At 30.2% G+C, this 18,266-nt stretch overlaps 1 protein-coding gene across 1 annotated transcript; it reads left to right on the top strand.

Annotated features, from left to right (window-relative positions):
* Positions 1-36: 36 nt before the first annotated feature.
* LOC130894607 (enhancer of mRNA-decapping protein 4) lies at positions 37-18,167 on the top strand. Its single transcript, XM_057801526.1, has 12 exons — positions 37-358; positions 421-626; positions 677-1,012; positions 2,101-2,285; positions 2,894-3,006; positions 5,546-6,550; positions 9,774-10,167; positions 10,226-10,391; positions 10,456-10,627; positions 11,199-11,349; positions 12,746-12,972; positions 13,031-18,167. Exons 1-12 carry the CDS (start codon positions 312-314, stop codon positions 13,212-13,214), a joined length of 3,186 nt encoding a protein of 1,061 aa, XP_057657509.1. The 5' UTR covers positions 37-311; the 3' UTR covers positions 13,215-18,167.
* The last annotated feature ends 99 nt before the right edge of the window (positions 18,168-18,266 follow it).

Below are 18,266 nucleotides of genomic sequence, written 5' to 3'. Positions count from 1 at the left end.
TATTTTGTATAAATATATGATTGGACAATTTTATAAATATATTATTATTGGTTAATGGAAAATGGTAAATAATTGTCAAATGTCAAACTCTAAAATCGCGGATTAATCAGGTTTGGCCACCGGTGAAAGTTTTATTATTTTTGTTTGTATTTTAGCGATGATAATGTATTAATTTTCTTAGAACTTATAATACAATTAATACCCATAATCTTGCAATTAAATTGTCAAAATATTTTTTTAACATTATAGTCGGCTTTATTCTAAGAAATGCATTAATTTATAAAAGTATAAATATAAAGTAAACAACCACAATGACTTCCCCTCGCATAGGCCCAATGCCAAATTTAGTTCAAAATATGTAAGTAAACGTTCGATTAGTAAACGTTGAACAATTTAAATATATTTTGTTTATCTTCAAAGCAAATATACTGGCTCTGATACCGAATTCTGCACGGACATAAAAGGAGAAAATGTGGTAATACATTGTAGCGAAGGTGTTCACAGCCACGGGAGTTCCAAAGTTAAATTGATTGATAGGATAGATTACAACTGGGAATTTCGTTACTACCATGGACATTTGGTAGCCGCTCACATTAACGGAAAAGTGATTGCTTACGGCATGAAAGGTACACTCAATTATACCCCCAATGGTACCTTTCAAACCAATTATTTTTAGGCAAAGATGGTGGTATGGTGAGAGTCACTAATCAAGAAACCGGACACAGAGCTCTTATAAAAAACTTGAAAGATGATATCAAAGATATCTCGTTTGCATTTTCCAGGGAGGAAATTATTTTAGGATGTGTCGATAGCGAAGGAAATATATTAGTTTATCAAATTGATGATAAACCACTCGCAATCACTTACACTTTACTCTTACACATTTATCCATTTGAAGGAAGTAGACCGAAGACAAGTTACAGGTTGATATGGTGCCCGTTTTTGTCTATAGATGAGGAGGATGGTGCTGATGATCCAGAGAAAATGTTTGTCGTTTTAAACAGCACCAAAGGTAAGTAAATATAATATTTAGTATCTTTATTATTATTAATACTTCATTTTATTAATTTAAGTGGTAATTCAAAGATTTAAAACTGATATTAAGCACTCTAGTATACTTTAAAGAAATTAACACTATTAAAAACTGAGAATATTAGTGTGACGGTAGTTCAATGATAATGAAAATTATTTTCAGTATAAAAATAGATATTATAAACAATTTTTAAATTTCTTTTCTCGAATTAATAGTCAGAAGTTGAGTTAGGTAAGAGCACCAGAGCCAGATGGGGTACCTGTAGTTGACAATCTCTATTTTGATCTTCAAAATTATTTATCATTCTCTCCATATATCTTTTAATGAATAAATTAGAAATTGATCCCCCTTCATGTATTTAACGTGTTAAATAAGTGACTTTCCATCATAGAGCTGTAGCCTAGAGCAGCAGATTCATAAGACGAAAGAGGAATATATTTTAATCTGTATCTTTGTTCAATTATCAAGGATTGAAGAGGCAGAAACAGACTAAGATATATCAGGTGAAACTGAATTTGAGAAGATACCAGGTCCTAGATAGTAGACTGAAAAGCAAAATGCAGGAACAGAAAAGAATGAAGAAAGCTGAGAAATGAAGCAAGGACCAACCAAAAACTGTAACAAAAAGGACAAAAGGAGTAATTCACCCCAAAAAAGGGATTTGTAGGTGCACATATTGATAGCCATAGTCCAAATAATTGAACGGTGTGAAAATTTCCCTTCTAAAGTGTCTGCCACTGGTGCTCTTACCTTAGATACTTTCGTTTTATCTTTTCCTGAAAGTAAGACAGTTTGGGAGGGGTCAGGACCCTGTCTTCCTAGTTGAAACCGCGCTTGTGACCAAGCCATTCATTCTGGAGCTATTTGTGTACCAGGTGGCCCCATTATTTAGTATTGCGAGCCTAGAGTTACTATTTTCCAATTGTTGCTGCAGTTGGTACAGCCTGCAATTTGTCGAGGAGGCAATACCATCTTAAACCAATATTTGGTGGTGATTCGCATGTTCCCTTATCAAACAGTGACATAAGATATATTTATTAATCTATATGGATTATTTTTTTTTATAGTTGATATATTCAATGTGGCGATGTTGACTGAAAAATATGGTAAAGGTAGTTCTCTTGATCTTAACGATAGTTATGAAGGTTACATAGAAATAAAATACCAGACGGAAGTAGTAGATGCCGCATTTTCATCAGACGGTACTGCAATTGCTATAGCATCCGCCGATGGATATGTGAAATTTTTCCAGGTAATTCATATTTTTATATATATATATATTATTCTGTATTTCCATTTTCTTGTCGTAGTGACAATAAATTTTTCAAAATTTAGATGACTACGGCCTTTAAATTACTGGTTATAACAATAATCATTTGCTTGGGAGTGTTTTATATAAAATTTAAAAACAATAAATGATTTAATTGTCATTTTTGATGACTATAACTATAAAAATATTTGTTAGTACTCTAGCTTTTTCGTGTGTCATTCAAAAGTGTATAAACCAGTGGATTTTGAGAATTTTTGGACTTAAGAGCACTAGTTATCTGACCAGTGGCGGATCAGGGCCTATTTGTAGGACCCTAATATAAGACATAGGAGGAAATATTAACGTAGAAGATCTTATTTATAGTAGACTAATTATTATGTTGGATTTTTATATTTAGCATATTTTTACTTATTCCTGATAGAAAATGAATCAAAAATCGCAGCAATTTAATCCTGTTTTGGATCACGTGTCTCAGGACGATGTACTAACCTCTCCGGTGATATTTGTTACTTCTCTTAATGGTCCACTTATCTTGTTTAAATTTTTTTTGTACTACCTGTATATAATTGTATGAATAATTTCCGTTACAGTTATACATGTTTGATGCAGAAAAACAAAAATGTCTCCATGAATGGCGACCTCATGATGGTAGTCCGTTGTCTTCAATTATTTTCATCGATAATGTTTTAGAATATAGTACGGAGTAAGTATATCGGTGGAATTTATTATTTATTAGAATGACATTAACATTTCCACACTTTCATTCCCTTTTTTTCTAAGTATTTATTTTTTAAGTAATTATTTTCGGGTCATAACTGTTTAAGGTGACCTTTATTAAAGGATATCAGTAAAATGAACGTTTTTTTTCTAACTTAATTTATTTTAATTGTTCGATTTGCTTTAGGATAAATATTTCTTTTTGTTCAAAACTATTTTTTCTATATATTCTTTCATTTGAGGACTCAATTGACTTTATTTTTAATGGTTTGATATATTTTAATACTTGTATTGATTTTAGAATTCTTGTTTTTTTGTTATTTTTAATACATTTTGGACGATTGTAGTTTAATTGATATAGAAAATACTATATAATATAAATTTTTGTTGTCCAAGATCATTTTGAAAATTGTTGTTCTTCGATTGATTTTAGGACAACTAAAAACTGGACATTTTTCTGTTTTTTGACATTTTTATTTCATAAAAATCCTTTAATTGTCGTTAAACTTTTTAATTCACATGTTTTCATATATTTTGAGAGCCCATTTTATTTTGAAGATGATCCTAGTAGTTCATTTGACCTCTAAAATACTTTATATTCCATTTTAAGTATATTTCTAAAGATGTATTGGAAATTTTTCCAGTTTGTGCACCCTCTTGGCACTTGTAGATGATCATAGTAGTTCATTTGACCTCTAAAATACTTTATATTCCATTTTAAGTATATTTCTAAAGTTGTATTAGAAATTTTCCCATTTGGAGTGCCCCTTTTGTACCTTTATATTATTGTAGTAGTTCATTTGACCTTAAAGCATACTATAGAATGTGTAGTTTTGCTTTTCAATACATTATATAGTTGTTTTTTCAAGCGATTTACCTAAAAATGGACATTTTTCTGTTCTTTTGGTTATTTTGTTTCATCGAAACTTCAAAACTATTCGTTTGACTTTGAAATCTATTAATTCACATGTTTTCATATATTTTGAGTGCCCATTTTGTTTTGAAGATGATCCTAGTTGTTCATTTGACCTCTAAAAATACTATATAATCGTTTTTACGTGGATTTTCAAAAATAGATTTGTTTTCACACGAATTTTCAAAGATATATTAAAGATTCGTTTATTTTGAGTGCCTTTTTGGCACTTGTAGATGATCCTAGTAGTTCATTTGACCTCTAAAATACTTTATATTCCATTTTAAGTATATTTCTAAAGTTGTATTAGAAATTTTCCCATTTGGAGTGCCCCTTTTGTACCTTTATATTATTGTAGTAGTTCATTTGACCTTAAAGCATACTATAGAATGTGTAGTTTTGCTTTTCAATACATTATATAGTTGTTTTTTCAAGCGATTTACCCAAAAATGGACATTTTTCTGTTCTTTTGGTTATTTTGTTTCATCGAAACTTCAAAACTATTCGTTTGACTTTGAAATCTATTAATTCACATGTTTTCATATATTTTGAGTGCCCATTTTGTTTTGAAGATGATCCTAGTTGTTCATTTGACCTCTAAAAATACTATATAATCGCTTTTACATGGATTTTTAAAAATAAATTTGTTTTCACTTGAATTTTCCAAGGTATATCGAAGATTCGTTTATTTTGAGTGCCCTTTTGGCACTTGTAGATGATCATAGTAGTTCATGTGACCTCTAAAATACTTTATATTCCATTTTAAGTATATTTCTAAAGTTTCTAAAGAGATTTTCTCATTTGAAGTGCCCCTTTTGTACCTTTATATTATTGTAGTAGTTCATTTGACCTCTAAAATTCTTTATATTCCATTTTAAGTATATTTCTAAAGATGTATTGGAAATTTTTCTAGTTTGTGCGCCCTCTTGGCACTTGTAGATGATCATAGTAGTTCATTTGACCTCTAAAATACTTTATATTCCATTTTAAGTATATTTCTAAAGTTGTATTAGAGATTTTCCCATTTGAAGTGCCCCTTTTGTACCTTTAGATTATTGTAGTAGTTCATTTGACCTCTAAAATTCTTTATATTCCATTTTAAGTATATTTCTAAAGTTGTATTAGAGATTTTCCCATTTGAAGTGCCCCTTTTGTACCTTTAGATTATTGTAGTAGTTCATTTGACCTCTAAAATTCTTTATATTCCATTTTAAGTATATTTCTAAAGATGTATTGGAAATTTTTCCAGTTTGTGTGCCCTCTTGGCACTTGTAGATGATCATAGTAGTTCATTTGACCTCTAAAATACTTTATATTCGTTTTAACCCAGATTTTTGAAGATACCTTCATTATTTTTGTTACCAAATTTTTTTAATATCCTTGTACTACAATTGACATAAAATATACTGTAAAATCAACATTTTTTACACCTATTTTTTTTTTTTTGGTAACATGTCAATATGTTGTAAACTACCTAATAATAAAAATTTTTCATTTCCAGCTATTTTTTCTACACATTATTTCATGTAATAATTTCTTTAATGTCTCTTTCCCCTCAAATGACTTTAAAAATACATTAAAAGATTTTTTTCTCATATTTATATGTTTTTAGGTGCTGGAAATTCACAGTAACCGGTGCCAACAATAATTCAGAGATAAAACTATGGTCGTGTGAGACTTGGACTTGCCTTCAGACAATCCACTTCAAATCGGACCCCAACAGCTTAATATCCGGTCTCTACCTCAATATTTCCCTCGATTACACCGGCCAGTATCTCGTCGTATCAGATATAAACAACAGGGTGATGTACGTCTTACAACTAGACAGAAACGACGAAAAAAAAGTCGTGCACGTCACAATGCTAGCAGAATTTTTACTTCCGGCTCCGTTCCTCAGTTTCCACATACTGGAAGCAGCCAGTCGTAACGTTCCTTTCTCTTACGATAACACCAACGACGATTTATACGACGAAAGAGACGATTTCGACGAAGACGTCGAAAGGAAAAGTGTCTGCTTGAAAATATTAGTTATACAACCGAAAAAATTCCAGGAATGTAATATATCCTTTTACCCGGAGACCATGTACCACAACACTTTGAATAATCCTTCGGAAAAAGTGGAGGATAAAGGAAAACTCCCCAAATTAGACGATCTACAAGAATCCGTCTCGCTATTAATCCAACAAAAGAGCAATTCTAACCTCACTCTAATGACCCCGGATGATTTCACCCCGGGATGTGCCTCCAGACCGAATAGTGTTCGAAACGAAACTTCGAATTCTATGGAAGCTCCTCTATCTGAAGTGAACGACGTCGTCGTCGAAAATCTGATCGATTTCCAACGACCGCAGAAGGATAATTTCGCCAGCGGGGGCTCCAGTCCCAGTAGAGAAGTACAAGAAATATTATCGTTGAACAATTCCAACTACGACAGTCAAGAATTCTTCGAAAACCTACCCAAAATGCAGGAAACGGAAAAAGAAACAAAACAAGATTATTCCAAACAGAATAATATCAATTATCAAGAGAAATTGAACAACGATATTGTATGGCCAACTATACCGATGGTCGAAGAAAACGAAGTCATCAAAGATGAAGCATTAAGGAACGAACTAAGGTTAGTTTTTCTTATTTAAATTAATTCAATTTCTTAAATTTATAAGTTTAATTCGTATTTTGGTAGTTTAATATTATTGGGTACCAGAAAATTGATACGTTATCAGATTTATACGAAGATAAATGAGAAGAAAACAAAAATAATTATTATAGAAGTGGAACGAATGAATAACTTTCAATATCTAACTACAAAAACACCAGAATATGGTAGAAACGTAGATGAAGTAAAGAAGAAAATATTGAAATACCTTCCTGGTAAATAAAGAAATAGAAACAGGGGTTTTTAAAGGGGTAGTGACTCCCTTTACTCACTTTCGGAACCGAAACAAGGACTTCGAAGTAAAGACAAAGAAGATACGGAGTATGGAAATGAGATATGTAAGGAAGATAGAAGAATAGAGAATGTAACACAGAAAATAAACAGGAACAGCAGTAAAAATCTTTAGAATCATTAAAAATACCTTCCTAGTGTTAAAAGAAATAAAAACAAGGGGGTTTTAAAGGGGTAGTGACTCCCTTTACTCACTTTCGGAACCGAAACAAGGACTTCGAAGTAAAGACAAAGAAGATACGGAGTATGGAAATGAGATATGTAAGGAAGATAGAAGAATAGAGAATGTAACACAGAAAATAAACAGGAACAGCAGTAAAAATCTTTAGAATCATTAAAAATACCTTCCTAGTGTTGAAAGAAATAAAAACAGGGGGTTTTAAAGGGGTAGTGACTCCCTTTACTCACTTTCGGAACCGAAACAAGGACTTCGAAGTAAAGACAAAGAAGATACGGAGTATGGAAATGAGATATGTAAGGAAGATAGAAGAATAGAGAATGTAACACAGAAAATAAACAGGAACAGCAGTAAAAATCTTTAGAATCATTAAAAATACCTTCCTAGTGTTGAAAGAAATAAAAACAGGGGGTTTTAAAGGGGTAGTCACTCCCTTTACTCACTTTCGGAACCGAAACAAGGACTTCGAAGTAAAGACAAAGAAGATACGGAGTATGGAAATGAGATATGTAAGGAAGATAGAAGAATAGAGAATGTAACACAGAAAATAAACAGGAACAGCAGTAAAAATCTTTAGAATCATTAGAAATACCTTCCTAGTGTTGAAAGAAATAAAAACAGGGGGTTTTAAAGGGGTAGTGACTCCCTTTACTCACTTTCGGAACCGAAACAAGGACTTCGAAGTAAAGACAAAGAAGATACGGAGTATGGAAATGAGACATGTAAGGAAGATAGAAGAATAGAGAATGTAACACAGAAAATAAACAGGAACAGCAGTAAAAATATTTAGAATCATTAAAAATACCTTCCTAGTGTTGAAAGAAATAAAAACAGGGGGTTTTAAAGGGGTAGTCACTCCCTTTACTCACTTTCGGAACCGAAACAAGGACTTGGAAGTAAAGACAAAGAAGATACGAGTCTTGAAGATGGAAGATAAAAGGAGAAACAAATGTAAGTAGAAAAAAATGTTGGTGCACAATGTATTAACAGAACAGCAAAAAAGAAATAAAAAGGGAGGCAAAGGAAAACGTGGAAAGAGGAAGTTGAGATAGCGGCAATAAGAAGAGAAATATCTAATAAAATGGAGTAAAATGTAGGAGACTTTGGAGATGGACTGACTCTACACGTGTCCCAGATCCACCAGAAACAAAAGAATAATGATTATGTGAAAAATTGAATTTTTATTATAATATATTCACTTATAATTAGCAATAACTTTTTTACAAGTAATCATAATAAAGTTTTCAAATATTTTTTTTAAATCTATACATAAAAATATTGATTTTTCATGTTTTTAAGCTTGAAATAATAAATCTTCCCCTCAAAATTGTTATTTTCTCACATATAATTGTTTATACTTCATTATTGGGTAATATTAAGAAAAATATTGTTATATCAGACTTATTTTGAACCTAACCTAGGTATACAACGGTTTTTTTGTAACCTTGTGAACCTGCCAATTGATCTGCCCTACAGTTGCAGTTGTACTCACCTTTACTAGTAATAAAAACTATCTATTACTCATCGAAAAAGCTGTGAATCACTTTTCGCTTCCATTATTTCAGTTTATATCACACTGCCCCTCGTTAATCCACAACAATTTCAGCCCTGCAGAGGAAAAGTTTTCCTATATCGGGGTCATGTGTCAAATCTTTATATCCTACATGCAAATGTCCCTGATTATATTAAGAAAATATCGTTTATGATAACATGTTAAAACAAAAAAAACAGAAATCAAAAAAGAATTCTTGCATTTGGCGATTTTTCGACTTTCTACAGCCAAAAAACCGTCATAATATAAAATTACCCCAATTTGCCCTATAACATAAATTTCTCGACCAACATTTTTCTGTCGGTATTTTCATTATTTTATTTTATTATCTCCCCCATTTTTTATATATAATCCTCGTAAATCCCTAATTACGTTGATATTCAAATATTGAATAATTTCCCGCCTATGAATGTTTCATCCACGTCATCCCTCATTAGCTTTGTTGCCAATGTTCAATTTTATAGATTTACTCAATTCCATATTATTTTTCTTGGTAATAAATTTTTATAGAACAACCCGACAACATCGCAATAAAAATTCCGCGGTGAATTCGCATTTCGAGGTTATGTTTTTGACACTATTGGATATCTATGTTTTGTTTTTGAAGTTTATTTTTTTCTTTTTGTAGTTTTTTCAATATTAACAAACATTTTTTTAAATTCTTTTGTGATTTTAACAAATCTATTTGTTTTCAAATAATCAAAGTAAGTTCGTATCTTCTAAACAATTTTATTTACTTGTTAATCTTATATTTCGTTGTAAATATAATTGTTTTCTAATAAAAACGAATATAAACAGATATTATTAAAAAAAAGTGTGAAAATATAAAAAAGACAACCAACAAAAGTGTTTATAAATTTAAATAGCTTGAGTAAAACAAAATAAAATAGTTAATCGGCATACTTTTTTTTGCTATTTTGTAGACTTTTCTATGTTAACTTTCCTATTAATTAAACAAAAAAGAAGCAATTTGTGATGGTTTAAAACAATTGAATCTCATTGTACAAGAAAAAATAAACACACTTCCTCTTATTTATAAAATTCAAACACATATTTCCTTTTTTTCTATTCCAGACACTTTTATGTTTACATTTTGAACAGTTTTATCCCTGATTATTTCATTTTAAACTTATCTTTGTCATAAATTGAGTGAATCCTTTTAGGTTGAGTGTAAACGAAGAAAAATCCCAGCTACAGCTGTTAGGTTATAGAATAAACGCTTTAGAAAATTTAATTCGCGAACAAAACGTACTGATACAAAAATTACACGATGAAAGATTCGATAAAGATGAATATATCAAAGAAATAGAATTAACTATGTCAAAACAACAATTACAAATAGCGAAAATGTTGGAAACCTCCAATCAACAATCAATCAAAACTCTATCGGAGAAGCTACAACAAATTATAACGCACGAAATTAAAAACGCCGTTTTACCTGTAGTGCAGAATCAAATGGAAACTTACAGGCATCAAATAGAGAGTCAATATACTCAAAAATTGAATCACACTGATATTTTGTTACGTGACAATATATCTAAAGCTTTTAACAGCAAGGTAAAACCATGTAATATTCATCCGTATTCTAATTTAATTGTGATTTTTACTGTTTTAGACTTTAGCGGATACTCTGAGTGTATCTGTGGTAAATATCGTAGCTCCTAGTTTAGAAAAATGTTATCGTGACATAATTTCTTCGTCTTTAATACCTTCATGGGAACGTGTGTGCGGACAGATGTTCCAACAAATCAACGAGACGTTTACACGTGGCACTAAAGAATGTAAATGAAGAAAATCACTTTTTATTTTGGATTGGAAATGTTGTTTATAATGTTTTGTTTTTAGATACCGCATCCGTGGAAAGTTATATGGATAAACAGAGGAGAGTACAGGAAAAAGGAAAAGATCTTATCGTGCAAATGCAAACCGTTTCTGATACCATGAAAACTAATGCCGATAAATTAACCAGTACTCTTACTTCGGAACTACACAAACAATTTAATATCGTTTTTAAAAGGTATGTTAAAAGTCCAATTCTTTTCTTGTTACTTATACAGGATTATTGGACATACAATTAATCATCTTCAGAGACTGAAAGTGAACAAAAACTGTTTCGGATAGTGGAATTGCGAGTGTTGGTGTAATGGTAGCAGTGAATAGTGTGAATATCGTTTAACAGTGACAAACCAATGGGTCAAAAGCCTCAATAAAGATCCTGTGCTAGCTTAAAATGCATTTGTCTGGTATACAAATAGTTCAAAGGTACCACTAGGAGCTGGATTGTAATCCTAATGTGGCTACTTGGCTATCAGGGTGTACCGACAATGAATAAGCAGACAGCCGTGCTAAAAAAGGGGCAACTACTCCATAATTTGAGCCAGAGCCATCAAAAACAGATTCGTAACCGTATGAGCTAAAAGAGGAACTTCTTGAGATGTCCAGAAACGTCAAAACGTCCTACAATCACGAATGGTTCAAAGAAATTCCTATTTAATTGTGTAGGGTTGATATTTTATTTAATCTTTATAATTCTAGGAGGATTTGAACGAAAATTTGTGGATTAATTTATGAAAAAAATTTATTTTCAGTATGAATGATAAGCTAGTCAACAACATTCGAGATGTAATAAGTGATCAAGTGAAAGAAGGTTTTAAAAATCACGCTACAGTTTTCGAAGACAGTGTAATGAATGCAGTTAGATCCAGGGCAGTGACTCCATCCCCGCATGTAGACACACATGTAAGTTCGTTATCCTCATTAAGTATTTTTGTTTTTAAAGGATGATCCAACTGTCAAAATAAATGTTGAAATTCAAAATTCACAATGAAAATGATCTAAAAGGTATTTCGAATTAATTATTTAACGTGTGAAGTGCTCTAGATATTCTTGTTCTGTTCTTATCAATATGCTCAACTAAAATGATGATATGATCATTTTTTGGTGTCTCTTAATTTGATTTTTGGCTTCCTTAGACTTTTTTTTAGTGTAACTGCCCTTTACTGCTCTAATTTATCAAAATCTTTATCGTACTCAAATAAAATGGTGATATGGCAACTTCTTGTTGTCTCTAAACTTGATTTTGGGCTTTTCTGGACATTATTTTTAGTGTAACTGACCTTTACTACCATAATTACAAAAATCCTTATCGTACTCAAGTAAAATGGTGACTTGATCTTTTTTGGTGTCTCTAAATTTGATTTTGGCCCTTTCTTAAATTATTTTTAGTGTAACTGACCTTTACTACCATAATTTTCAAAAATTCTTATCGTACTCAAGTAAAATGGTGATATGGTAACTTCTTGGTATCTTAAATTTGATTTTGGCCCTTTCTTAAATTATTTTTAGTGTAACTGACCTTTACTACCATAATTTTCAAAAATTCTTATCGTACTCAAGTAAAATGGTGATATGGTAACTTCTTGGTATCTTAAATTTGATTTTGGCCCTTTCTTAAATTATTTTTAGTGTAACTGACCTTTACTACCATAATTTTCAAAAATTCTTATCGTACTCAAGTAAAATGGTGATATGGTAACTTCTTGGTATCTTAAATTTGATTTTGGCCCTTTCTTAAATTATTTTTAGTGTAACTGACCTTTACTACCATAATTTTCAAAAATTCTTATCGTACTCAAGTAAAATGGTGATATGGTAACTTCTTGGTATCTTAAATTTGATTTTGGCCCTTTCTTAAATTATTTTTAGTGTAACTGACCTTTACTACCATAATTTTCAAAAATTCTTATCGTACTCAAGTAAAATGGTGATATGGCAACTTCTTGGTATCTTAAATTTGATTTTGGCCCTTTCTTAAATTATTTTTAGTGTAATTTTCCAACATGATCAGGTAAAATGGTGATATGATGACTTTTTGGTGTCTTTGAATTCAGTTTTGGGCTTTTCTAGACATTTTTCAGCTTTACCATAATATTTTTGAAGCTAAGCCTTTCTCGATTGAAAAATGGTACCAACTAATCAACCAACCACCCTCTAGATATCAGACCAGTGCCTTATTGATTGATAATATAATCAAAAATTGAATAATCTCCCCACTAAGGGTGGCATTACCATGTTGATTTAATAAATTGATATTTTATTAGTGATGTATATATAATATGAATATTATTTTTTTAAGGCGATTACGATGAACCAAATTCAACATTTATTATTGAGGAATAATTACGATGATGCTTTCCAACTCGCATTAAGTGCTGAAAATTTAAGTTACGTAATTTACGTATGCGAAAGGGTGGATATCCAAACTTTATTCGGAGACGAATGTCTATTACAACAAAGTTGCCTGTTAGCACTCATCCAGCAACTCAGTGTGGAACTAAATAAAAATACGGATCTCAAATTGAGGTAATGGACGAAATTGAGTCATACGATTGTTAAATCTCAATAATATTGATCGTTTCAGTTACATCCGTGCCGGTTTCCTCTGCGTTCTACCCGATTGTCCCACCACGAAAAATTTCATACCAAAAGTACTGAAAGATCTGTTGAAACAGCTCAACAATTTCTGTCAATCGAATCCTCCGATGAAACAACTGAAAGAAGCTAAACTGATTAAAATGGCTGTGGAAAGCATGTTGGTTAAATGAGAAACATTTTTTTATTTTTGTTATTAGTCTGTATTTTAATTTGTGTTTTGAGTGGCGGGTATATGGAATATTCAATGAAATCTTTTCTTTTTCCTTAGAATTATTTTGTTAGCTTACAGCAAATTATCAATTTTTTCTTGATGAAATAGTTTTTTGGTTAAACATATATTGTTACCCTGGTATCTACATTGTTGATGAAAATCTACCCCAAACATATTAAAGGGTTCGTTCGTTGTGTCCCTCTGGGCATTCCAGCTTCTTTAAGTTTATTAAATACATATCGAGCTTGAAAATCTATGTAGTTACTCATTTTTTTCCATTTTTATCACTTGATTGATCCATTTTGACATATTAGTGGACCTAATTGTCAAGCCCATTGCTTCCAAGCCCATTTTTATTCCACCATGTTCTTTGTACACCTATAGTACTACTATCTTCTTTCTTTTTCATCGTTTCTTCGTATTCTATTGTTCGATTTCTCTATTTTGACATATTAGTGGAATCAGATTGTCAAAATAACTTCAATGGATCATTTTTTTTTGTTATTTCATTGAATCTATTATAATATTTGCTTTCGTAGTACTTCCAAGCCCATTTTTATTCCACCATGTTCTTTGTACACCTATAGTACTTCTATCTTCTTTCTTTTTCATCGTTTCTTCGTATTCTATTGTTCGATTTCTCTATTTTTACATATTAGTGGAATCAGATTGTCAAAATAACTTCAATGGATCATTTTTTTTTTGTTATTTCATTGAATCTATTATAATATTTGCTTTCGTAGTACTTCCAAGCCCATTTTTATTCCACCATGTTCTTTGTACACCTATAGTACTTCTATCTTCTTTCTTTTTCATCGTTTCTTCGTATTCTATTGTTCGATTTCTCTATTTTGACATATTAGTGGAATCAGATTGTCAAAATAACTTCAATTGATCATTTTTTTTTGTTATTTCATTGAATCTATTATAATATTTGCTTTCGTAGTACTTCCAAGCCCATTTTTATTCCACCATGTTCTTTGTACACCTATAGTACTTCTATCTTCTTTCTTTTTCATCGTTTCTTCGTATTCTATTGTTCGATTTCTCTATTTTGACATATTAGTGGAATCAGATTGTCAAAATAACTTCAATGGATCATTTTTTTTTTTGTTATTTCATTGAATCTATTATAATATTTGCTTTTGTAGTACTTCCAAGCCCATTTTTATTCCACCATGTTCTTTGTACACCTATAGTACTTCTATCTTCTTTCTTTTTCATCGTTTCTTCGTATTCTATTGTTCGATTTCTCTATTTTTACATATTAGTGGAATCAGATTGTCAAAATAACTTCAATTGATCATTTTTTTTTGTTATTTCATTGAATCTATTATAATATTTGCTTTCGTAGTACTTCCAAGCCCATTTTTATTCCACCATGTTCTTTGTACACCTATAGTACTTCTATCTTCTTTCTTTTTCATCGTTTCTTCGTATTCTATTGTTCGATTTCTCTATTTTGACATATTAGTGGAATCAGATTGTCAAAATAACTTCAATGGATCATTTTTTTTTTGTTATTTCATTGAATCTATTATAATATTTGCTTTCGTAGTACTTCCAAGCCCATTTTTATTCCACCATGTTCTTTGTACACCTATAGTACTTCTATCTTCTTTCTTTTTCATCGTTTCTTCGTATTCTATTGTTCGATTTCTCTATTTTGACATATTAGTGGAATCAGATTGTCAAAATAACTTCAATTGATCATTTTTTTTTGTTATTTCATTGAATCTATTATAATATTTGCTTTCGTAGTACTTCCAAGCCCATTTTTATTCCACCATGTTCTTTGTACACCTATAGTACTTCTATCTTCTTTCTTTTTCATCGTTTCTTCGTATTCTATTGTTCGATTTCTCTATTTTGACATATTAGTGGAATCAGATTGTCAAAATAACTTCAATGGATCATTTTTTTTTTGTTATTTCATTGAATCTATTATAATATTTGCTTTCGTAGTACTTCCAAGCCCATTTTTATTCCACCATGTTCTTTGTACACCTATAGTACTTCTATCTTCTTTCTTTTTCATCGTTTCTTCGTATTCTATTGTTCGATTTCTCTATTTTGACATATTAGTGGAATCAGATTGTCAAAATAACTTCAATGGATCATTTTTTTTTTTGTTATTTCATTGAATCTATTATAATATTTGCTTTCGTAGTACTTCCAAGCCCATTTTTATTCCACCATGTTCTTTGTACACCTATAGTACTTCTATCTTCTTTCTTTTTCATCGTTTCTTCGTATTCTATTGTTCGATTTCTCTATTTTTACATATTAGTGGAATCAGATTGTCAAAATAACTTCAATTGATCATTTTTTTTTGTTATTTCATTGAATCTATTATAATATTTGCTTTCGTAGTACTTCCAAGCCCATTTTTATTCCACCATGTTCTTTGTACACCTATAGTACTTCTATCTTCTTTCTTTTTCATCGTTTCTTCGTATTCTATTGTTCGATTTCTCTATTTTTACATATTAGTGGAATCAGATTGTCAAAATAACTTCAATGGATCATTTTTTTTTGTTATTTCATTGAATCTATTATAATATTTGCTTTTGTAGTACTTCCAAGCCCATTTTTATTCCACCATGTTCTTTGTACACCTATAGTACTTCTATCTTCTTTCTTTTTCATCGTTTCTTCGTATTCTATTGTTCGATTTCTCTATTTTTACATATTAGTGGAATCAGATTGTCAAAATAACTTCAATGGATCATTTTTTTTTGTTATTTCATTGAATCTATTATAATATTTGCTTTTGTAGTACTTCCAAGCCCATTTTTATTCCACCATGTTCTTTGTACACCTATAGTACTTCTATCTTCTTTCTTTTTCATCGTTTCTTCGTATTCTATTGTTCGATTTCTCTATTTTTACATATTAGTGGAATCAGATTGTCAAAATAACTTCAATTGATCATTTTTTTTTGTTATTTCATTGAATCTATTATAATATTTGCTTTCGTAGTACTTCCAAGCCCATTTTTATTCCACCATGTTCTTTGTACACCTATAGTACTTCTATCTTCTTTCTTTTTCATCGTTTCTTCGTATTCTATTGTTCGATTTCTCTATTTTTACATATTAGTGGAATCAGATTGTCAAAATAACTTCAATGGATCATTTTTTTTTGTTATTTCATTGAATCTATTATAATATTTGCTTTTGTAGTACTTCCAAGCCCATTTTTATTCCACCATGTTCTTTGTACACCTATAGTACTTCTATCTTCTTTCTTTTTCATCGTTTCTTCGTATTCTATTGTTCGATTTCTCTATTTTTACATATTAGTGGAATCAGATTGTCAAAATAACTTCAATGGATCATTTTTTTTTTTGTTATTTCATTGAATCTATTATAATATTTGCTTTCGTAGTACTTCCAAGCCCATTTTTATTCCACCATGTTCTTTGTACACCTATAGTACTTCTATCTTCTTTCTTTTTCATCGTTTCTTCGTATTCTATTGTTCGATTTCTCTATTTTTACATATTAGTGGAATCAGATTGTCAAAATAACTTCAATGGATCATTTTTTTTTGTTATTTCATTGAATCTATTATAATATTTGCTTTTGTAGTACTTCCAAGCCCATTTTTATTCCACCATGTTCTTTGTACACCTATAGTACTTCTATCTTCTTTCTTTTTCATCGTTTCTTCATATTCTATTGTTCGATTTCTCTATTTTGACATATTAGTGGAATCAGATTGTCAAAATAACTTCAATTGATCATTTTTTTTTGTTATTTCATTGAATCTATTATAATATTTGCTTTTGTAGTACTTCCAAGCCCATTTTTATTCCACCATGTTCTTTGTACACCTATAGTACTTCTATCTTCTTTCTTTTTCATCGTTTCTTCGTATTCTATTGTTCGATTTCTCTATTTTTACATATTAGTGGAATAAGATTGTCAAAATAACTTCAATTATCTTCAATTTGTGTGAAAGCCTCAATTTTTCCATCTTTTTCATTGTTTCTTCATTTCCTGTTATTATATTCCTCTATTATGATACATTAGTTGACTAGATTGTAAATACAAGTCACAGTGGATCTATTTTTAGTTATATTTGCATTATTTTTCTTACGATACCATTTTCAAAAATTGTTTTATCCTGCCATGTTCTTCATTCATCTTCAGATTCAATGAAACTTTCATATATTTTCAATATCTTCTTTTTTCTTAAATAATTTGGCTTTCGTGCACTTTTTTTTGAAATTACAGCTTCTCGAAGACTTATAAAGACTTCATCAAGACGAATTATCTTCAACTTGTGTAAAAGCCTCCATTTTTCCTTTCTTCAATTGTTTCTTCATTTTCTTTTATTATATTTCTCTATTTCGATACATTAGTTGACCAGATTGTAAATACAAGCCCCAAAAGGCTCTATTTTTTGTTAAGTTTGTATTATTTTTTATACGATACTATTTTCAATCCTTTTATCATCCTGCTATGTTCTTCATTCTTCTTTAGGTCAAGAAAACTCTTCCTATTACTTGAATAATTTTGTAAAATGTCCTTTTTTTGGAATTGTAGCTTCTCGAAGACGGATTATCTTCAATTTGGGTAAACTACCTTTATTCTTTTATTTATTTGATTGTTTCTTCATTTTCTACTACTCAAAGTTCATCTTCACGTTCAAGAAGACTCTTGTATATATTTTAATACTCAAATATTTTGGTTTTAGTTTTCTTTTGTACCTATAAATTAGTTGGGGAAATTTTTAATGAAAAATCTTTTCGTATTCTGATATTTTGAATATTTGCAGTTTTATTTAAGAGAAAAATATGTTCCATATACACTCTACGACCTTTGTAATTAGTTTTTAAGATGAGTAATTATTTTATCAATTTTTTTTCTCTCAAATAGTGTATTACAGTTTTATTTTTTTTTTACGTTTCTTTTTAATTTGAATGTTTCCTGTTAAAGACTGTGTTATCATGAAAAAAGTTGATAAGGAAAACATTTTTTACAATAAAAGATTTAAATAAAAA

The sequence above is a fragment of the Diorhabda carinulata genome, chromosome 5 (genome assembly GCF_026250575.1).
Source record: "Diorhabda carinulata isolate Delta chromosome 5, icDioCari1.1, whole genome shotgun sequence".
Lineage (NCBI taxonomy): Eukaryota > Metazoa > Arthropoda > Insecta > Coleoptera > Chrysomelidae > Diorhabda > Diorhabda carinulata.
The sequence above is the reverse complement of the archived record's forward strand: the minus strand, read 5'-3'. Positions and strand labels throughout refer to the sequence as shown.

Excerpts from the sequence above, each read along its gene's own strand:
- LOC130894607 (XM_057801526.1), top strand. The coding sequence starts at position 312 with ATGACTTCCCCTCGCATAGGCCCAATGCCAAATTTAGTTCAAAATAT. Across the intron at positions 627-676 it reads GATTGCTTACGGCATGAAAG|GCAAAGATGGTGGTATGGTG; the intron begins GTACACTCAATT and ends AATTATTTTTAG. Across the intron at positions 2,286-2,893 it reads GATATGTGAAATTTTTCCAG|TTATACATGTTTGATGCAGA; the intron begins GTAATTCATATT and ends TTTCCGTTACAG.